The following is a 22,684-nucleotide window of genomic DNA, read 5'->3' as shown; positions in this document are numbered from 1 at the left end:
ATAATACCTTATTTAATAGATAGCTTAATCTCTCACTTGTACGACAGTCGCATTGAATTCCATAAGTTTACTAACACTCTGTGGATACGTAGGGGGTTACTAGTTAATCGTGTAACGAGATTATCATAAACGGACGTTTCTTGCCAAGTTTTGCAAAAATCAAAACAATGAAATACAATAAAATTGACAGATGACGTCACCATTAAAAGCAGACGCGCTTTAATGAACCAAATTTGTAAACTATTGACCTTGTATTGGTCCACAAATGTTCACCAGTTAACGGTATTAAACCAATCATAACGTCATAATTAACACGAGGTGCGATAAATACCACCAGCCCGAGTGTGTGTGAACAGCCAAATTGAATAAAAAACATGGAAATTTATTTACCGCAAAAGGAGGCAAGATTGAATCCCTAAATTTGTATTGGACCAATTTTAAATTAAAAAAATCAAATCTGATTCGATTTCTTATAATACTGTAAGCCACCCGAGAGCATCCTGTCCTATACTCGGTAGTTTACTTTAATAACACTTAAATACAGTGTGTGACTCATGTAGCAACTCTACATTTGTATTAAACTTCCCAAATTACTTGTCAGGTATGGTCTTCGGAATGTTTAATATGTATGTATTGAGCAATCCCTTGTATTCGAGTGTTACTGAGCTAATTTTGTTCCTAACGGCTTTCCATAGTTTTTATGTTTGAACGAGCGTCCTCCAACATCTATTGTTTTCATCAGTGTAAATTCATGTGCTTTTTGTATGTGTCCAAGTTCAATAAAATAAAGTTATCTTTCCAATGTTAACAGTTTTTATTTGTTCACTGTTAAAAGTATGTAACATTATAACATCGTAAAACTATATAAATAAACAGTTGCCTTCAAGTGTACTGAATCATAAATCCTTAAATACATATTTGTGGTGTCCGACGTGGTGGGAGATAGCTTACTGTACAAAAGACGGCTAATTACATATCATTAAACTTCATTATGTTATCCTTATTCTCACCTAAAGGTTATTGTTACTTTATTTGTTTTCCAAGGTTTGAACTTGCCGCCAGCAAAACTTTGGGCTATCTGCCATTGCTGAGTGCTCGCGCGTTTATATACTAAATTGTAATTGTCACGTGACATACTAATCCAATGGAAACTTGTCCTTTCCGGGAAGCCGGAACTATAAAAATTTCAGATAATGAAAAACATGATATACATATCATCTTAAGTTGTCCGAACATTGTCCTTATACATAAAATATCAAAACAAAGCTATAGCATTTGAAATATCGACAAAGAAGCTTGAAATAAACAATCGGACACCTCTGCGCGCGCATTGATTTAGCAGACGATCTGCGTATTTACATAATACGTAAATAACATACAACATAGTTCATTTCAACCATCTAAATATTTACAATATATTTGTGTCCGGCAGGGTATACTTATTAAAAATCTTATCTGTGGTATTAAAAATACAATATTAGATCAAATGTCCAGGAGACGAATTGGTATTTAAAGATATCAAAACACATGTTTCGGTCCCCACAAAATGGCAGACGACAAAGTCTCCGTAAATAAACAATTCGATTGAAGTATTTTCCTATGTATATCAGGCATATTAGACGTTTAAATATGAATATTTGGTTACAAGAAATGATCCTTAATACGGGAATTACATGATATATAGCATGTAGAAGGTAAGCCATGAGTAATTACATACATTCCCTGCCGTAACACTTGTACAACAAAAATGTAAACAAATGAAAAATTCATTTCACTTCCAGTGTTTTACGCATTAAAAATTTGTTATCCTTGATAATTGTCAACATCATCTTGAACCTATATACAAACATGAACTAGAAATTCATATCATAGCTGATGAAATGCTTCCCCCCTTTATATTTGGTAAAAAAAAAAATGAAACTTTGGCCTGTGAAATCCATACATAAAAATAGTAAATTAATGCCATATCTTTGATTAAAAAAATGTTTTACTTGCTCGTGCGAGCCAAGTTACTATGCGTAAGAACACAACCGTTATGTTTAAAAGAATAATATTTCCTTTTTCTGAATTTATGATATCATAACAAGTACTTCCAATGCCTTACACTTCCCCCAACTTCAATATATATTAATTCTCCTGGATTAAAAAAAAACCAGTATAACTATGTTATTTAAAAGAATTGTTCATAAATTGTCTTTTTCTTCATTGGTCTTCACCAAGTCTAAGTTGTACACCCACTGCATCAATTTTGTTCAAGATAATGTCTGTTGATGTGTCTCTCTTTGATGATGATGCTTCAATCATATCAAGCAATTGTAAGGTGGTGGGATCGTCTGTTTTACTCTTAATGATATTGGCAATTGCTTGGTACAGATAGTATCTAGACTTAACTGTCATTGTATTGCCCTCTGTTGATTGTGGGGTTTTCGTGCCTGGAAGTGCCAAAAAGTGATACTTTAATAGAAGCTCCTCCTTTAAAAAATTGAAGCTGTTTCCCGGTGTTTAACTCCAATGCAATGCTAGCATACTCCCAATTGAAATATCTTTGTTCAGGGGTCATGTTTTTCCAGTTCTTCGGGGGCCATTTCACTTCAGCTGGTATGGTAATCAAAGTTACGATTTTTTCTTTTTCCCATTCCCTCCTCCCAGCTGGGAAAAGTGGCATCCCACCTCTCCTTAAAAGTTTGTCTGCTCTTTCACTGGCAGTGTAAAACTGTTCACTTTGCAGGTTCTCTCCTTCCTGTAGTCTCATTAGTTCTGCTTCATTTGACCTGGTTTCTTCTGCTAATCTCTTGGTTTCTGCCTCCTCCTGTCTCCTTAGTTCTTCCTCTTTCATTCTAATTTCCTCATCCTGTTTGTGTTTTTCCCTTCTCTTTTGTTCTGCCTCCTTTAGTCTGACTTCCTCCTCCTGTTCCTGTTTTTCCTGCTTCTTACGTTCTTCCTCCTTCTGTCTGATCTCCTCCTGTTCCTGTTTTTCCTTTCTCTTTTGTTCTGCTTCCTTTAGTCTGACTTCCTCCTCCTGTTTCCGTGTTTCCTGCTTCTTATGTTCTTCCTCCTTCCGTTTGATCTCCTCCTGTTCCTGTTTTCCTTTCTCTTTTGTTCTGCTTCCTTTTGTCTGACTTCCTCCTCCTGTTTCTGTTTTTCCTGCTTCTTACGTTCTTCCTCCTTCTGTCTGATCTCCTCCTGTTCCTGTTTTTCCTTTCTCTTTTGTTCTGCTTCCTTTAGTCTGACTTCCTCCTCCTGTTTCCGTGTTTCCCGCTTCTTATGTTCTTCCTCTTTCCGTTTGATCTCCTCCTGTTCCTGTTTTTCCGTTCTCTTTTGTCCTTCCTCTGTTAATGTCATTTCCTCATCCTGTTTCTTGTAATCCTTTCCTTTCTTTATTTTCTTTGCCTTCTGTTCCTGGTGGTTAGTCTTTTTCTTTCTTTTCTCTACATATCTCTCTTCTTCTTTCTCGGTCGTCTTTCTACCCTTCTTCTGGCTTGTTGGTTCCTCTAAAATCTCTGGTTCTTCATTGTCGCTGTCGTCTTCCAAAATGATATCAGATGTTGATGGTGTTTTCAGTGGTGATAGTTGATTTGTGGCGGCTTTTGTCTGTTTTCCTGGGAATAATTCGCCTGATGTTTTTATATCCGTTATATACTCCTCCTTTATTGATAATTTCCTAGCCACTACAGGAGTCACTATAGACTTTAGTTTACCGTCTATCGAGACAGAGAAGGTATGTGATCCTGCGTACTTTGTGTTAACTAGTGCTGTCATCCTTCTAATCAGAGCGTCAAGCATTTTTTGGTCTCTAAGAACGGAGTCATTCAAATGGATCATATAAAATCTTATAGAAACTCCAAGGTCCAATTTAAAAATGGCTGTAGAGTCCCCAAGTCCCAAAGTTAGTTGCTGGAGGGCCAGCCCTTCATAAATAGTGGGGCGTGTTGGTGAGTAAGATCCATTGGGTTTCTCCGACTCAACCTCTTCTTCTTGTGTACCTTTTACCATCTCCTTCGGACACTTCCACCCTAGAGTCCATTCCTCTTTCTTTCTGTTGGTGTTGTCCACCCTGTTTAAAAATTCCAGAACCTCAATCCTGGCTTTCATTGCTTCCTGTGAATTCTCATTTGATGGTAGGATTACCTTAGCATATGTCTCTTGGGTAGTTTGCCATCCAAAACCCATTGTTTTCGCTCAGGAAGCTATAAGGCATCAGTTCTATTTTACTGCGGTGGTGAGCCATGACATGCTCCTTAAGGTCAACCATCCTCCTGTAGGACTTCTCTTCAGGACACCAAACACAAATGACCGAAAGCCTTTTGTGTGGGGCAACTGCCAGATGATTTTTCAGTTGTCTCCTAGTCCTAAACGTCATGGGACACAGCCAACACTTTGCCTCAATTTGGGATAATGGTCTCATTCTGAAATTGAATCATCAATTATAAATCCCTCCACCATACAACATATATTAATACAATACATAATATCATGTAGTGTCCTGTAGAGTGACTATATTTGTTTGTGTGTTTAAAATCCTCCCCCCCCCCCATATGGCATATGCTGGTAGTAAATGGATCAAGCTAAGTTTCAGTCTAAAAATAGGATATCCACCCCCTTGGTCTCCCTATTTCAAAAATCTCAAGCCTCCTCAAGACAGTAAGTTGTCGTTAATTGCTTTCCGCCGCGCAGCTTGCGCATACAAAAAAAAACGCTTGGCAGTAGTTTAATCTGCCATTCCCCTGGCAGGAAGATTTATCCTTCCCTTACAGCCAATAATATGTCCTGAGAAACAATGGCCATTTGTCTCCCTTACATATTCTTCCAGAGTGGATCCAACTCTAGGAATTCCATCATGACTTTCTCCAGTCTGAGAAAAGTCAAACAGTTACTCTTAAACATAGTAACTCATCAAAACAATTAAAAACGTAACAACTTGTACAACTAATTTCGGCTATTCAAACAACGTTGAAAGGCATCTCAAACCTTCCTACTGGAGAACCAAGTGGGCGGATTCCGTCCTTGATAGGGCAGTAGTCTATCAATGTGGTAGACCTTCCCTGGCTGTTTCTTTGACCTTCTCACAAGGTAAGTGATGTCGTCAATTTTCCTTGTAACAACATATGGTCCTTTCCATTTTGATGTCAACTTATGACAAATTCCCTTTTTCTTCGATGCATCATAAAGCCATACAGCTTGACCTACTTGTAATTCGCGCTTTACTGCTTTCAAGTCATAGTGACGTTTTTGATACTCAGAATTCTGCTTAAGATGTTTCCTAGCAAGTACATGTGACTTTGACATTGCGTCCTGTAATTCATTTACATATTTATCTGTTTCAGGGGAAGTGGATTCGTTTGGTCCATCAGGACGTGGAATAACAGCTTCCATAGGAAGAAATATGTTTCTGCCAAACATCATCATATTAGGGGTCTGTCCTGTACTGGCGTGAACTGATGATCTGTATGCCATCATAACCTGTGGCAAAATCTCATCCCAGTTTCTCTGATCATTTTGACAATAAAATGGTTAGCATGCTTAGGAGTGTTCTGTTAAATCTTTCTACGCTTCCGTTGGACTAGGGGTGTTGACTTGTACTTCTAGTTTTGTCAATTTTAAGTAGATCACACAGATCTTGAAACACCTTTGCTTCGAAAGACCTTCCTTGATCAGAGTGGAGCTGTAATGGTGAACCAAACCTACAAATAAATTCATTCACGATGGTACGGGCAATGGTCAGGGATTCCTGGTCCGGAATAGCATATGCTTCAGTCCATTTAGAAAAGCAGTCGCATAGGGCCAGAACATAATGGTTTTGTCGTTTTGTTAATGGAAGTGGACCAAGAATATCAATCGCAACACGTTCCATAGGCTCGCCAACCAAGTATTGACCTAACGGAGCCTTGTTCCGCTTTAGTGATTTCCTAGCAGCACACTGGTCACATTCTTTGCAGCACCTTGTTATTGAGTTTCTCATAGCTGGCCAGTAAAAGAGTTGCTGGATCCTACTTAGCATTTTATCTGGTCCTAAATGACCTGCAGATGGAACGTCATGAAAATACTTGAAGACTGTCTTTTGGTGTGATTTTGGTACCAGGAGCTGCAATTTGAAGTTGTCTACATAGTCTTTATCAGAACAATAAAATTTTCTATAAAGCATGCCATTGTTTATTGTTAGCCTATCCCATTGTCGCCATATTGTTTTCTGGAATGATGTTCCTTTTGATACTTGGTCCCAGTCAGGTTTATTTTTCTTTTCTTGAAGGTATGTCACAATGAGTGACATGTCTGGGTCTTCCAATTGGCATCGTCTGATACTATCTGAGTCCCATCCATCTATGCAGTAGCCACTTGGTGTAGCACTAGACTGATTTCCTGTCTGACTTCTATTAATCCGTATTCTGTTAAATGATTGACCCCAGGTATGTCTACAGGCATCATAGTACTCGTCATTGGAGGAATTGTCATGTTGTCCTTAATTTCTACTCTGAAAATCATATTTGCCTTCCCTCCAATCCAACATTGTATTTCCTGGTTGTGGATCGTGTGTAAGACCATGCGCTGATAATTTACTTTACTTATTTCCTTTAGTAAGAAATCCTGTCCAAGTATTCCATCCTGATTGATATTGCATATCATAAAATTTTGACTGAAAATTTCTTGACCAAGCATTAGTTCTAATATGATTGATCCAATGGCAAAAACCTTATTGCCATTAACGTCAAATATTTCGGACTTGTTTGGTACTAAAGAACACCAAACATTTGAAGGCAATTTTTCGTAAACATCAATAGATAATATTGACGCTGTTGAGCCACTGTCAATTAAAAAGTTGACAGGAGACCCAAAAATTAATCCATTTGTATAAAACCCGTTATCCCAATTATCATCTGTTTCCCCTATATGTCCTGTCCGGACATGTTTTTCTCCCTTCATATCAGGCCTTTTATCTTCTGTCACTAGCTCACGACCTATTGAGCCAGCGTTCTGTCGTTTCCCTGGTTGTGATTAAAAGAGGTATTTTGTCTTTGGTTGCCCTGGAAATTCCCTCTAGCTCTTTGGTTGTTTTTGTGTGGACAGTTCCTCATAAAATGGTCTGGGGAGTTACAGCCGTAGCATCTGCCAGTATTTGCCCTCTTTGTTTCCCGACTCCCATTTCCTTGTTCCAGCTTTGCTATCCTATCTTGTAATGCCTGCAAATTGCTATGGTAATCCTTTTCACTCATGTGTCCTTCGGTGTCCTTTGATTCCACAGCTCTGATCATTGTTGACTTCTTTTTGTCTTGATCCCCCAATATTGATTCATACCTCTATTACATCAACAGCATCTGCTATTGTGTGGCATTCCTTGTCAATACAACGACATTTCGTTTCCACAGTTATTACCTTGAATAACTGGTTTAATGCAAGAGACTCCTGCGCTGCTAAGTCAAGGTCATAGTACGCCTTTTGCGCTAGTTGCCTTATATCATCCCCCACCTCAGCTATGCTTTCCCCTGCCATGCGCCTGCGCATCTCTAACTTTGAGAGCCAACGATTTTTGTGTTTTGAACTCCCAAACCTCTGATCTAACTTTTGTGTTAGCATTTGGTATGTGCTCCTGTCGCCAGGAGACAAGCTCATGTAGTATGTCCTTGCTTGGCCCCTCAAGCTAGCTGCCAAAAACAACAGTTTTGTACGGTTCCCCCATTGTCCCAATTCAGCGCAGTCCTCAAAATGCGACAAGTATTCCTCCCAACAATCCTTACCAGAGAAGGGCTCAGGTTTAAGTGTTACCTTTGGTGGGCCATTTGGTTGCATGTTATGATTACCCCTATCATTCCTATCGTTAAAATCATGTCCCTGATATTCATCCCGTCCTTTATGTCTCTGATCTACCTCATCACCATGACCTTGTAAAATTGATTCCCTATCAAAGTCGTCATTGTCATCAGTGTGTATTTGATCCCCTTGTCCTAAGTCATCTAAATCTAAATCCCTTTCCCTACGGAAATTTATTTCAGGGTCTGGGGAGTTCCTACCAGCATCAGCCATATTCTAAATAAAGACTTTTTATTTTATTTGTTGTTTCATATTTTATAGTTATAATAAATTTTTGTACAGTAAATCCACCACGTCGGGCTTAAACCACGTTTTTAAGTTGACAGGTAATTCCAAGGTTCGTATCCTGGATGCTAATTAGAATTTTAGCATCCCACTTCTGACACCAAATTGTAAGCCACCCGAGAGCATCCTGTCCTATACTCGGTAGTTTACTTTAATAACACTTAAATACAGTGTGTGACTCGTGTAGCAACTCTACATTTGTATTAAACTTCCCAAATTACTTGTCAGGTATGGTCTTCGGAATGTTTAATATGTATGTATTGAGCAATCCCTTGTATTCGAGTGTTACTGAGCTAATTTTGTTCCTAACGGCTTTCCATAGTTTTTATGTTTGAACGAGCGTCCTCCAACATCTATTGTTTTCATCAGTGTAAATTCATGTGCTTTTTGTATGTGTCCAAGTTCAATAAAATAAAGTTATCTTTCCAATGTTAACAGTTTTTATTTGTTCACTGTTAAAAGTATGTAACATTATAACATCGTAAAACTATATAAATAAACAGTTGCCTTCAAGTGTACTGAATCATAAATCCTTAAATACATATTTGTGGTGTCCGACGTGGTGGGAGATAGCTTACTGTTCAAAAGACGGCTAATTACATATCATTAAACTTCATTATGTTATCCTTATTCTCACCTAAAGGTTATTGTTACTTTATTTGTTTTCCAAGGTTTGAACTTGCCGCCAGCAAAACTTTGGGCTATCTGCCATTGCTGAGTGCTCGCACGTTTATATACTAAATTGTAATTGTCACGTGACATACTAATCCAATGGAAACTTGTCCTTTCCGGGAAGCCGGAACTATAAAAATTTTAGATAATGAAAAACATGATATACATATCATCTTAAGTTGTCCGAACATTGTCCTTATACAAAAAATATCAAAACAAAGCTATAGCATCTGAAATATCGACAAAGAAGCTTGAAATAAACAATCGGACACCTCTGCGCGCGCATTGATTTAGCAGACGATCTGCGTATTTACATAGTACGTAAATAACATACAACATAGTTCATTTCAACCATCTAAATATTTACAATATATTTGTGTCCGGCAGGGTATACTTATTTCAAATCTTATCTGTGGTATTGAAAATACAATATTAGATCAAATGTCCAGGAGACGAATTGGTATTTAAAGATATCAAAACACATGTTTCGGTCCCCACAAAATGGCAGACGACAAAGTCTCCGTAAATAAACAATTCGATTGAAGTATTTTCCTATTTATATCAGGCATATTAGACGTTTAAATATGAATATTTGGTTACAAGAAATGATCCTTAATACGGGAATTACATGATATATAGCATGTAGAAGGTAAGCCATGAGTAATTACATACATTCCCTGCCGTAACACTTGTACAACAAAAATGTAAACAAATGAAAAATTCATTTCACTTCCAGTGTTTTACGCATTAAAAATTTGTTATCCTTGATAATTGTCAACATCATCTTGAACCTATATACAAACATGAACTAGAAATTCATATCATAGCTGATGAAATGCTTCCCCCCTTTATATTTGGTAAAAAAAAAAATGAAACTTTGGCCTGTGAAATCCATACATAAAAATAGTAAATTAATGCCATATCTTTGATTAAAAAAATGTTTTACTTGCTCGTGCGAGCCAAGTTACTATGCGTAAGAACACAACCGTTATGTTTAAAAGAATAATATTTCCTTTTTCTGAATTTATAATATCATAACAAGTACTTCCAATGCCTTACAATACTGTATAGATGTGGTATGCTTTACAATGGGAAAGTAATCACCAACAATTCAAATGAAATTGATGTAAGCAATAAATGGCGACAAGACGGCATTCAACAATGACCAAAACTCGTAAAGTCTGTTTTTGAAGAAAAAAAACGACATGGAAAATATGAAACTCAAACTGATGGATATGTTCAATTGGTGTTACAACAATCATATCTTTTGTGCCTCGAAAATGAGCGACCTAATTGGACTTGTCGGCGGGTTTGTACTCAGTGTTGCGATTTGCGGTTTTTGCTTTTAAACTTGTTTATATAAATAAGGAGATGAGGTATGTTTGCCAATGAGACAACAATCCACCCAAGTTAAAAAAAAAAATAGATGAAAGAAATTATGGCAGCGTACGGCTTTAAGTAAACAATAAGAAAACCAATACCATGTAGTCGGCTATAAAATGCACCGATATGAAAAATATTAATTAGTTCAATTGAGAAAACCAAGGAGGTTATATACTAATATAACCTCCTTGAGAAAATTAACAGTCTAATCATCTACAACAAAATAGCTAAAGAATCACAGCATATGATAGATGAACCAACGACAACAACTAAACTTCAGACTGTGCTTGGATTTGCAAATATATCTGATTTCCTATTTTCTTTTCTTTTTTTTTTTTCTTTTTTTTGTTGTTTTGATATAACTCTTTTGTTCTAATCGTCTTAACATTCACTACCTGTATTTTATTGTTAACTGTGTGAAGTTAAACACGTTAAAGGACAATATTTATATATGTACTTTTTCACTCAGTAAAATTTGTAATTCTTGATAATACACGAGCCTTCGACAAACTAGAGGCTCTAAAGAGCCTGTGTCGCTCACCTTGGTCTATGTGAATATTAAACAAACGAAGCAGATGGATTCATGACAAAATTGTGTTTTGGTGATGGTGATGTGTTTGTACATCTTACTTTACTGAACATTCTTGCTACTTACAATTATCTCTATCTATAATGAACTTGGCCCAGTATTTCAGTGGAAAATGTTAATTTAAATTTACAAATTTTATGAAAATTGTTAAAAATTGACTATAAAGGACAATAACTCCTTAGGGGTCAATTGACCATTTCCGTCATGTTGACTTATTTGTAAATCTTACTTTGCTTAACATTATTGATGTTTTCAGTTTATCTCTATCTATAATAATATTCAAGATAATAACCAAAAACAGCAAAATTTCCTTAAAATTACCAATTCAGGGGCAGCAACCCAACAACAGGTTGTCATATTCATCTGAAAATATCAGGGCAGATAGATCTTGACCTGATAAACAATTTTACTCGATGTCAGATTTGCTCTAAATGCTTTGGTTTTTGAGTGATAAGCCAAAAACTGCATTTTACCCCTATGTTCTATTTTTAGCCATGGCGGCCATCTTGGTTGGTTGGCCAGGTCACCGGACACAATTTTTTAACTAGATACCCCAATGATGATTGTGGTCAAGTTTGGTTTAATTTGGCCTAGTAGTTTCAGAGGAGAAGATTTTTGTAAAAGATGACTAAGATTTACGAAAAATGGTTAAAAATTGACTATAAAGGGCAATAACTCCTAAAGGGGTCAACAGACCATTTTGGTCCTGTTGACTCATTTGTAGATCTTACTTTACTGAACATTTTTGCTGTTTACAGTGTATCTCTATCTATGATAATATTCAAGATAATAACCCAAAACAGCAAAATGTCCTTAAAGTTACCAATTAGGGGCAGCAACCTATCAACGGGTTGTCCAATTCATCTCAAAATTTCAGGGCAGATAGATCTTGACCTGATAAACAATTTTACCCGATTTCAGATTTGCTCTAAATGCTTTGGTTTTTGAGTGATAAGCCAAAAACTGCATTTTACCCCTATGTTCTATTTTTAGCCATGGCGGCCATCTTGGTTGGTTGGCCAGGTCACCGGACACAATTTTTTAACTAAATACCCCAATGATGATTGTGGTCAAGTTTGGTTTAATTTGGCGTAGTAATTTCAGAGGAGAAGATTTTTGTAAAAGATGACTAAGATTTACAAAAAATGGTTAAAAATTGACTATAAAGGGCAATAACTCCTAAAGGGGTCAATGGTCGACTTATTTGTAGATCTTACTTTACTGAACATTTTTGCTGTTTACAGTTTATCTCTATCTATGATAATATTCAAGATAATAACCAAAAACAGCAAAATGTCCGTAAAGTTACCAATTAGGGGCAGCAACCTATCAACGGGTTGTCCAATTCATCTCAAAATTTCAGGGCAGATAGATCTTGACCTGATAAACAATTTTACCCGATTTCAGATTTGCTCTAAATGCTTTGGTTTTTGAGTGATAAGCCAAAAACTGCATTTAACCCCTATGTTCTATTTTTAGCCATGGCGGCCATCTTGGTTGGTTGGCCAGGTCACCGGACACAATTTTTTAACAAGATACCCAAATAATGATTGTGGTCAAGTTTGGTTTAATTTGGCGCAGTATACGTAGTTTCAGAGGAGAAGATTTTTGTAAAAGATGACTAAGATTTACGAAAAATGGTTAAAAATTGACTATAAAGGGCAATAACTCCTAAAGGGGGCAACAGACCATTTTGGTCCTGTTGACTTATTTGTAGATCTTGCTTTGCTGAACATTCTTGTTGTTACAGTTTATCTCTATCTATGATAATATTAATGATAATAACCAAAAACAGCAAAATGTCCTTAAAATTACCAATTCAGGGGCAGCAACCTATCAACGGGTTTTCCGATTCATCTCAAAATTTCAGGGCAGATAGATCTTGACCTGATTAACAATTTTACTTGTGTCAGATTTGCTCTAAATGCTTTGGTTTTTGAGTTATAAGCCAAAAACTGCATTTTACCCCTATGTTCTATTTTTAGCCATGGCGGCCATCTTGGTTGGTTGGCCGGGTCACCGGACACAATTTTTAAACTAGATACCCTAATAATGATTGTAGCCAAGTTTGGTAAAATTTGGCCCAGTAGTTTCAGAGGAGAAGATTTTTATAAAAGCTAACGACGGACGACGACGACGACGACGACGGACGACGGACGCCGGACGCCGGACGCCAAGTGATGAGAAAAGCTCACTTGGCCCTTTGGGCCAGGTGAGCTAAAAAGGGAGCAACAAGTAAAGTTATTATAAAAATCCTTTGTACATGTGTCATTTATTATGTCTATGAGCTGAAATGCTAATAAACTGTACTGTGATGTTTAATTTTGAGAAATTTGTCGATAAAATTGGTGATTTTTGTTATTATATTATAAACTTACCAGGGTTTTTTTCTCCTGAAAAAAGAATATAAGTTTTTAAGAGAAATCATACATACAGAAATGCCAATTAACTTATTCAAGGCTACAGACATGCGTACGATCTTACATATATGATTAATTCTCTTATGCAAAAGGTATCAGAGGGCATTTTTTCCCCATGGCGTTTCTATATGTTCAATCGCCATTGCAAAGATACTTGGTATCAATTGAATAAATAAAAACAGCTTCTCATATCAAAAGAAAAATCTGCAATTGCACTCCCTCTTTTTTAATATTCAACACAAAAACTCCAGTTATTACTTATAATGAATACCTTAAACGCAAATGGTTTTGTCACTAAATAATTTCTTCGATTTCTTAGTAAAAAGAAAGCATTCAGATGTTTAATTGTTTCCATAATTCGATTTAAGGGTAAATCTTCATTTACCTAATTATGTTTAAAGCAACAGAACTCTACAAAAATATTTTTTGTTCATAAAAGGCTTCGGGTAAAATATTTTTACGATGCGATTTGGAAGAGCATACTGAAATCATATTAGTAATCTTTTTTGTATTTTGCCATTGATAATGTAATATAATTTAAATGCCTTCGGAATGTTCAAAAGGATTTTCGACACATGGAAAATATATCTTCTTGTTTTTAATTTGCCTTGGGGTGTTTGTATTTTTGTTCTTTTTTTTGTTACCTTAGCTGTATTGGTCGGAATTAATGTTTTCGAATTATCCCCGAAAATATGCACAAATTTGATATCAGTATTGGTATTGGCAGATACATGAACTTGGTCACTGGTAGTTATGATTGTTTACATGGAAACAAAAGGAACTGGAAAGGTGAAATTCGCACCATACACAAGATCCATTCACAATTGAAAATTTCATCTTATTACATAGTTTTAATATATGTGACGTAAAAGATGTCGAGACATTTGAAAGTAACACAATGCATTTACAAACATTTACGGGTTCGAAGAGTATAACACTAATTCGAAAAAAAGTCTGTACTATCTAAACCATATATCTTTTAGTTTTCCTATTGATTTGAAAAATTAGTTCCTTTTTACATGTAGGTCTGATTTTGATAAGGATACCGTAAACCAAAAAAAATTATCACGCTAAGCATGTTCAATATTATGTTTAACTACATAACAGATAGGTTCTCAATTGAAATCATCACCACCAATAACCAAATACATCATGTAGATACATAAATAATAAAAAGAAAACACAAAATAAAATAAAAAAACAAAGAACAAAAAAAAAAAATACCATCCCACCATGTCGACAAAGCCGTCCTATAATGTTTTAAGGCATATATTAATCATAATTTGCTGAACGAGAGCGGCCTAAAGTAAAGTTTGTCTTACAATATTAAGTTTTTTTTTTATTGCCACATAGGTGTCTTTAAAGATCAGGTATTTTTTTACGTTTACTAATGAATTTGTATTGACTACAAATCTGTTCATATCAAACATAAATAAAGATAAAAAAAAGATGTGATATGACCGTCAATGAGACAACTCTCATCAAAGACACAATTTGTAAAAGCAAACCATCATAAGGCAAATTATGGTCTTCAACACGGAGCCGTGGCTCAAAACGAATAGCAAGCTATAAAGAGCCAAAAAATGACATGTGTTAAACTATTCAAACGGGAAAACAAACGGTCTAATTGATATGAAAAACGAGAAACGAGAAAAACATACGAACCACAGCAACAAACGACAACTAATGAACATTAGATAAATATGCATACTTACTTTTTCTTTTTTCTGGCTGTGTTGCGTGTATCAAACACCGAGCAGCTGCAAGTCCTACACCAATACCAACTGATAATTCAAGTACCTCTTTGATCATTCTAACTGTCATTTTTGAAAAGTAAAGAAGTAAATCTATACCAGATAAAAGAAAAATAGCTACGAGGAAAATTCAAAACGGGAATCCCGTTGTCAAATGGCAAATTTAAAAGCGCCAAAACATCAAATGAATGGATAACAACTGTCGTATTCATGACTTGGTACATATATTTTTTAATGTAGAAAATATTGGAAAAACATGGTTTTATAATCCTGGTACCTTTGATAACTATTTATAGCTCTCACAATTGCACAAACTTTCACTATATTGACAACCATTTGTGAACAAACAAACAAACGTTATAGGTAAAAATTTCAAAACTAGAGGAACACCAGTCATCATTGTGTTATAATCTTCATCACTATAAATAATTTCTACGTCATAGGTCTACATGTTTGTGAACTTACCATTCAATAAGACAATGTGAATTCCAGCTGTTTTATTGAAGTGAATGATTAAAACTTGTATATCTATTAAACTGAGCATATGAATGTGTATATTAAACGTGATATTTATCTATAGATGATAAGATGTAGATATGTCAATATACACTGTGATAAAATATTTATCTTGCAATTACAAGTAGATTAATTTGACAAGTTTTCACTGAACAACTTCGAAAAATTATTTTGCGTGTTTTTTTTTTTTTTGCAGTGTTGAAGACCCATTAATAGTTTTCGGCTGTTTTTTTGCTCTTTGGTCAGGTTGACTCATTCCCATTCTCAATTTCATTAGTTGAATACAGAATTGAATATAACGTTACACCTTCTTAACAAGTGAATACATTTAGTTTGTTTTAAATATGTCATTTGTACATATTTTTTCTCTAGAAAATGCCTAAATCAAGTCAGAAATATCAGCACTTATAAAGTAAGTGATATATATAAACAATGAAATGTAGGCATCATATTTCTAATCACCTCACGAGTGGGTTGAACGTTATGGAATAACCGTTTCACAGATGATATCGGATATGTTTCTTACGTCGTAACAACAATCCACTTCATTTCTGAAGCTACAACATTTTATGTGAATACGCTTCAACCGACAAGGGGGAGAACTCCTTCGCTATTTTGTAATGAGTGAAAAATATTGTTATATTACATTCTCAATTTTATAATAGATATGACTAGAGACTACAATGCTATTTGTGGTAAACATGTGGTGAAAGTTTGTTTACACACAAACAAAAGATGAATGGTTTTATAATATTTGTCTACCATTAGATCATGATGAGGAAGTAATGAAATTATACACGTGATATTTTTTATTTAAGAATGATTTTTATTTTGAAATTACGATGACTACTTTGATACAATTGTATGTTTTGAAATTCATACTTTCAAAAAATGTTCTGTTGGGAAAACTATCCTTGCCTTAATTCTGTTACAGTTCCAACCTTAGTTAAAATTTAAACAAAAAAAAGGACTTTGTGACAAATAGTATTTCAATAACAAGCTCGAGTTGTCATGGACTTCCATGCCTATTCACATTATGAAAGCATTGCGTTGGGGGACAATTGATGAAATTTTATTACTGCATTAACAATTGTTAAGCAAATCATTTATCCACTCGCATAACGTTGTCAACCTGTTCCTTTTTTATTAAAATCTTGACCTTCGTTTATTCTACCCATTTTGTTAAAAAAAAAGCAAATGAGTTTACAATGAACAAAAAAAAAAAAAGAAACAATACCAAGAAATAAAGTGAAGATATTGTTACCATATTTAATTTGTCAAAACATAATTTTTACTTTCAAAATATTATTAATACATCAAAGTTCACTCAAGGTCGAACAATTTTGACACAATTTTCCATTATTATTTGAACGTATCCTTAATGGACATATGCAATTGACAAAGGACATATGAAAATCGGTTATCGATTCATTATCAAATCTACCAACAACATTTGTAAGTTGAATATCAAGATAAAAAATTTACCACAACCATATGTAAAAAGATTATCAAGGTCAATTCTACCAGCAACATATGGATGTAAATTGTCAGGATGGAGTCTTCAAGAAGATATGTAAATAGATTATCAAGGTCAATTCTACCAGCAGCATATGGATGTAATTGTCAGGGTGGAGTCTCCAAGAACAGTCGTATGTCGAAAAAGACAAAAAATAAATTCACCAAGAACATATGACTGTTTATCTGGCACTAGCAATTATTTGTCTACGTACATCTCTGTATTTGATTTTATAAATAAAGGTTAATTTTTCAATTAAAATCAAATGCACACAGATGCTAGAATACTGAATTATTTAATAGGTGCTATTTAGACGTCATGTATCTCTGACAACGTGGATACGTGACTTCACTTTATATTTTACCGGAGGCATATGCATTACCACTGAATAAATAAGACTCTGAAAATTCTCATGGTTAGTTTGTAAGTTGTTTTTTTTTTATTGAAATTAAATCTGTTCAACGATAAGATTATCCCCAAGTGACATTAAAAACGGAGATGATGAAGCTTAACTTGTACATACTTTCTGAAATTGATTTAACAGAAATATACTGATCGACTAGAGACAATTAATATGTGAGTATGATAGTGTTATGTAATGTTGCAAGTTATTGCAAAGGAAAAACCATATGACATGCGAACAACATGTGCTGCAGAAAATGAGGGAGAAGTTTAAACTCCTTGGTCATCGACGTATGACTTGTATTTGTGTATTTCTCTGTCTTGAATATTCTTCCATTTATTGGTATTGTAGTCCTGTCATGTGATGTTGTTATTGATTGTTATTTAATTTTATATTTAACATTGCAATAAAACAGGAGGTTGGCTAGCCACAAAACCATGTTCAATTCATAATTTGTTTCTTAAATGTCCTGTCAGAAAAATGGCAATTGTTATCTTATAGTTTGTTTCTGTATGTTGCATTGTAGTTTGGGTTTTTTTTGCACTTAAGTGTTTCTGTTGTTTCGTTGTTTTTCCCCCGATTATCACTCATTTTTCCTCTTTATAGTTTGTTTTTACTTTTGGAAACATAATATACGATGGCCTCAATGAAGACAGTAATACATTTGCTTTCAAATATTTACAGAACGTTGGTCAATTTTTCTGATAATAACGATTATGATTTATTATCATTGCTATGGGCATACAAATAAATTGTGACTTGGATTGAGAGTTGTCTCATTGGCACACATACCACATATTATTATATTTATACAAATAAACTAACTGTTTACAATACTTTGAATTGTCCGCAAAACTCAGGATTTTCTTCCCGAGAAATACATTTCTTTATTTGTATTTGGCAAATCCTTTTGACAATTTTAGTACCTAATCCGTTCCAACTTCGTATTTTATTAGTCCTTTTCAACTTGTTCTATTCAGCGTCACATAGGTTTTTGTAGACAAAAGATGAGTCTTTGGAACCAAAAAAAAATGGTTTAATTAAAGACAAAACGTTAGAAGTGATGTCATGCAGGTGTACGTAAACATATAGACATATTGTGCAAACAAATAATTAATGTGCATAGATACGATGATCTTATTTGTTTTTCGTTCCTCTGTTATGAATGTTCTTGCGTGTGTTTGTGCTGTATTTCTGTTACATATTGTTGTCATTTCATCCATATTTTTTTTAACATTGTCATAAAGTGGGAGGTTTGGCTACCCATTAAACCAGGTTCAACCCACCGAATTTTCTATAGATGCCCTGTACAGAGTCAGGAGTATGGCAGTTGTTATCAAATAGTGAGTTTCTAATTTGAAGATTTTTTTGTTGCTATTCAGTGCTTCTGTTCCTTTGTTATCCTCTTATAGTTGATGCGTTCTCCTCATTTTTAGTTTGTAATCCGGATTTAATTTTCTCTCAATCGGTTTATGACTTTCGAACATTGATATACCACTGTTGCTTTAATTTTTCGTATATGACGAGTTCTTGTATTCGAAAATTAATGATTTGAACTAGATTGAGCAGCTTAAGCCATTTTACGGTTGTACAGTAATTGTCATAAGTTATTCCTATACTTATAATTCTGACTACGAGCTGATAATTTTTGTTGCTACCATCACGCGAAAATATATATGAGCGGAAATAAACATGAAACAAGTAAATTCGGACCTCCTTCACCGGAAAGAGCATACTACAACAAACCATAATTGTGTTTTATACTGAGATTTAACCAAGAATATTAACATCACATTTTGTACGATTTTATTTTAATTTAATCCGATCAAAATTTCTTTTCCTGTAGGTTTATTATGCTGCAGTGAAATATGTAAAATGCATACCTGGATCTGTTGTCGATGCCTTAAAACGAAAATGTTAAAAATAGTAGCTATCAACCCTTACAAGAGAAAATCAAGACGAATGAGACATTTCGAATGAATGTATGTAGTTCAATTTCAATATTGTTTAAAGTTTGATAGTATACGTTATGTTTAGTCTCTTTTAATTTTGATTTAATATTAATACTATTCAATTTCAAAACTTATTTTAGAATTCATAAATTTTTAGCTTTGGACATAAATTTTCAAATTCAAACATAAAATGAAAAATTGGAACTATTGATATATTTGAACTTTGATCAACATTCCAAACAAATAATTCGCAAACTTTGTACTAACATTTACGTTTTTGCATCGGCAATAATAGACGGAATTTAAGGTTAGTTATTTGCATTCGAGTCCAACATCGATATCAGCCCTTGAAAATCCATATCAGCCCCCGAAAATCCATATTGTGCTCTTGACTTAACTTCCGGTAACATGTCAAAACTTCATCATTAACTCACTGTGATACTTATTTTTGATTTTTTCTTCAAATGTTTATAATTTTTGTTAAAATTATTAAACATAATCTTATATATATGCTATCTTTTTTCTCCAGCTGGAAAATACGTGATAAATAGATATCATTTCATTTTCGATACTGTCCCTGGTATCAGCCTTGGAAATCTAGGGCCGATACCTAGGCAAATATCGGCAATGCCATGTAAGAATCTTTAAGTACAAGAACCGTTATAAAGTTAAAGAGAACCAAAACGTACGAACATATTTATATTATTACACATTTGAGATAAGTATATTAATATTTCAAATTATTTTTTTTAAGCAAATTTGAAATGATGAACAACACAAATCATAAATATTTAAAATAAACAAAATGTTATATATAAAATAATGACATTTTTGTTTTTGATACTGACTATCTTAGTTAACATATCAAGCGCGTTTTGGTGGGGTTTGTGTTGCTGAGTGTTTTTTTATGTTGTGTTTGGTGATTTTTTTAAAAAATATTTTGCCATTGCTTAAAAACGACTTAGCGTTTGAATATCCTTTTTCAATATTTTAACTCCCTTTTCAAATTTAATCTGTATCAATGTGAACTCTTCAACTCGATTGATTGATTGATTGTTGGTTGCTTAACGTCCGGTGGCAAATATTTCATTGCATGTTCAGTACGAGAACAAGTTAACAATAAATACAATAGGTAGGTCATCTCATAATAGAGGCCATTTGGGATGATGGTCGTGGAAATTTGGACTGCCACTGGAAAATGAGGGTATATTGGACACCCCATTTCGGCAAGCGTTTAACTGCCGGTCGGGAGACCAATTGCTCATATTTCGTTTCCCCAGTCACCCTTGTCGGCTTCAGCTTGATAGCGTTCAATCAATTTTGTATTATTAGTTATTGATATGTTTTATACCGATTAATTTTATTTATGATGATAATATTTCATTATAATAGCTGTCTCTAAGGATTTACCTCATTTTCCGATCGTTCACTTCATAGCCCACGTGATTCTCATGAGGCATTAATTATGCATTTTATAATTAATAGTATAATTGTATTTTCATAAAAACACCAATTTCTTTTAGGAACCAATTATCATTATGAAATTAAATTTCCAATGTTCGATTCAAAACGATGACGAGTTAGAGAAAATAACCTTGGGGTCTACAGTTGACGAGCTTTTTTTTTTTATATGTGGCGTTGTCTGTTTATTTCCAGCATATGAGTTTGAATATCCTTTGGACAGTTGTTGTCCATTCGTTAGATGTGTTTTGTCATTTGATTTTGCTATTTGATTAGGGACATTACGATTGAATTTTCCTCGGAGTTCAGTACTTTTGTGATTTTACTTTTTTCAGGTAGCTTTCGACCCTCTTTTAGTTGTATTTTGTTTTTTTTAGCCGTTGGATTACTGTCTAATTAACATATATCCTACATCTCTTAATATATATATGTATTTTTGAAGGTATCAGTACCGTGAAAGAAAACAACCATTCAAATTTGATTTAATGAATAATTCTATTTTTAACTATAAGTATTGGTGTAAATTTAGATGGGACATAACAGAGTATAATTGTTCATACAGTTAACACTGAAATTTGAAGTCAATTATATGATAATTTATAATTGAAATAAATTAAATTTAATGTATATCATAAGACAACGTAACTAAACACCATAAACTTCAACTTCAGCTAGATGAAATGCCACTGGTTTGTTATTTACACTCGTTAATTTTACTATTTGTCCTTCCGGTAATGTTTTACACTGTGTAACTATGGGCTGTCCACTGACGGCTGGACCATTGAACTCACCACATAGCTCCATGTGAGATGTTTCTAAGTTGTCGCCGACCATGCCGACGTGAACAAGCATTTGTCTGAGTCGATCACCTTAAATAAAGAATGTTAAATGTTACTTAATTGAAAATAAAAATGAACGTCTTCTGTTGCCATACATCTCACATATAAAACATATATAGATAAGGTCTTAAAATGCAATTGACATCACAACAAAATGCACTCCTTGTCATTGGCAATTGTTTGGCATGTCTTTCATTCAATAAAAGCTTGTTATCTTATTTTGTAATAGATTTAGATAAAAAAGTAAAATAACAAAAATACCGAACTCCGAGGAAAAATATTTCCGTATTCAACCCTCTAAATATCAATGTTTGTTAAAAATATGCATCAACATTGCAGTATATTATCAATCTTTTTATCAATTCCTAAGAAGAACTACTTCACAAAAAAGTATATAAGTATGACAGAATGTAGACGATTTACATATTTGTTCTGCAAATAAATCATAGAAAGTGTAACATGGGTTAACAGTAACCCAAAAAGACCTAAAACACACCGAGGGATAGAAACAGGTCAATATACATTATTTTGCAATAACGAGATATTGATACCAAGTGCTCTGATTGACCCGGTCAAAGGTTTTGTGTTAATGGATATATAAAAAGTAAAATATCACAAAAATACTAAACTCCGAGGAAAATTCAAAACGGAGAAAGTCCCTGACCGGGTTTCTTACTAAGGACAGGCACATGAACATTTAGCAGGGTCATCATGAATGTAAATGCCTACAATAGATAAGATTATATTAACAAGTAATCTTACATCTAGGTTCTGAAAATTGAGTGGACCAGGATAAAAGGGTGACAAATTCAGTCTGCATTGGAATGAGTTATTTTTTATTATAGATTGACATTTGGCCTTTCCACAAGCCAATTTAATGCCCTTTAAAATTAAATCGTTATTTCTTCGACCATGCGTTACTGTGTATTTACGTCCTAAATTCACAAACGAACATTCTTATTATGTCTGTTTGTTTTGTTTACGCATCGTTGTCAATATAATGGAATTTTATGCGACTGCTATACAAGTGAGAGGTTAAGCTAGCTATAAACCAGGTTTAATCCACCATTTTCTACATAAAAAAATGACTG

The 22,684-nt window shown here is 34.3% G+C and overlaps 1 protein-coding gene and 1 long non-coding RNA gene across 2 annotated transcripts; both read right to left on the bottom strand.

Moving 5' to 3' along the window:
* Positions 1-2,127: 2,127 nt before the first annotated feature.
* Positions 2,128-4,092, bottom strand: LOC143048908 (uncharacterized). Its single transcript, XM_076222772.1, has 3 exons — positions 3,121-4,092; positions 2,618-3,073; positions 2,128-2,136 (listed from the first exon to the last, which is right to left on the bottom strand). The coding sequence occupies exons 1-3, from the start codon at positions 4,090-4,092 to the stop codon at positions 2,128-2,130; spliced, it is 1,437 nt and encodes a 478-aa protein (XP_076078887.1).
* Positions 4,093-14,866: 10,774 nt separating this feature from the next.
* Positions 14,867-15,454, bottom strand: LOC143049070 (uncharacterized). The gene is made up of 2 exons (XR_012970038.1): positions 15,372-15,454; positions 14,867-14,969 (listed from the first exon to the last, which is right to left on the bottom strand). It is a non-coding gene; the product is annotated as an uncharacterized LOC143049070 (long non-coding RNA).
* Between the last annotated feature and the right edge of the window lie 7,230 nt (positions 15,455-22,684).

The sequence above is a fragment of the Mytilus galloprovincialis genome, chromosome 10 (assembly GCF_965363235.1).
Source record: "Mytilus galloprovincialis chromosome 10, xbMytGall1.hap1.1, whole genome shotgun sequence".
Classification (NCBI taxonomy): Eukaryota; Metazoa; Mollusca; class Bivalvia; order Mytilida; family Mytilidae; genus Mytilus; species Mytilus galloprovincialis.
The sequence above is the reverse complement of the archived record's forward strand: the minus strand, read 5'-3'. Positions and strand labels throughout refer to the sequence as shown.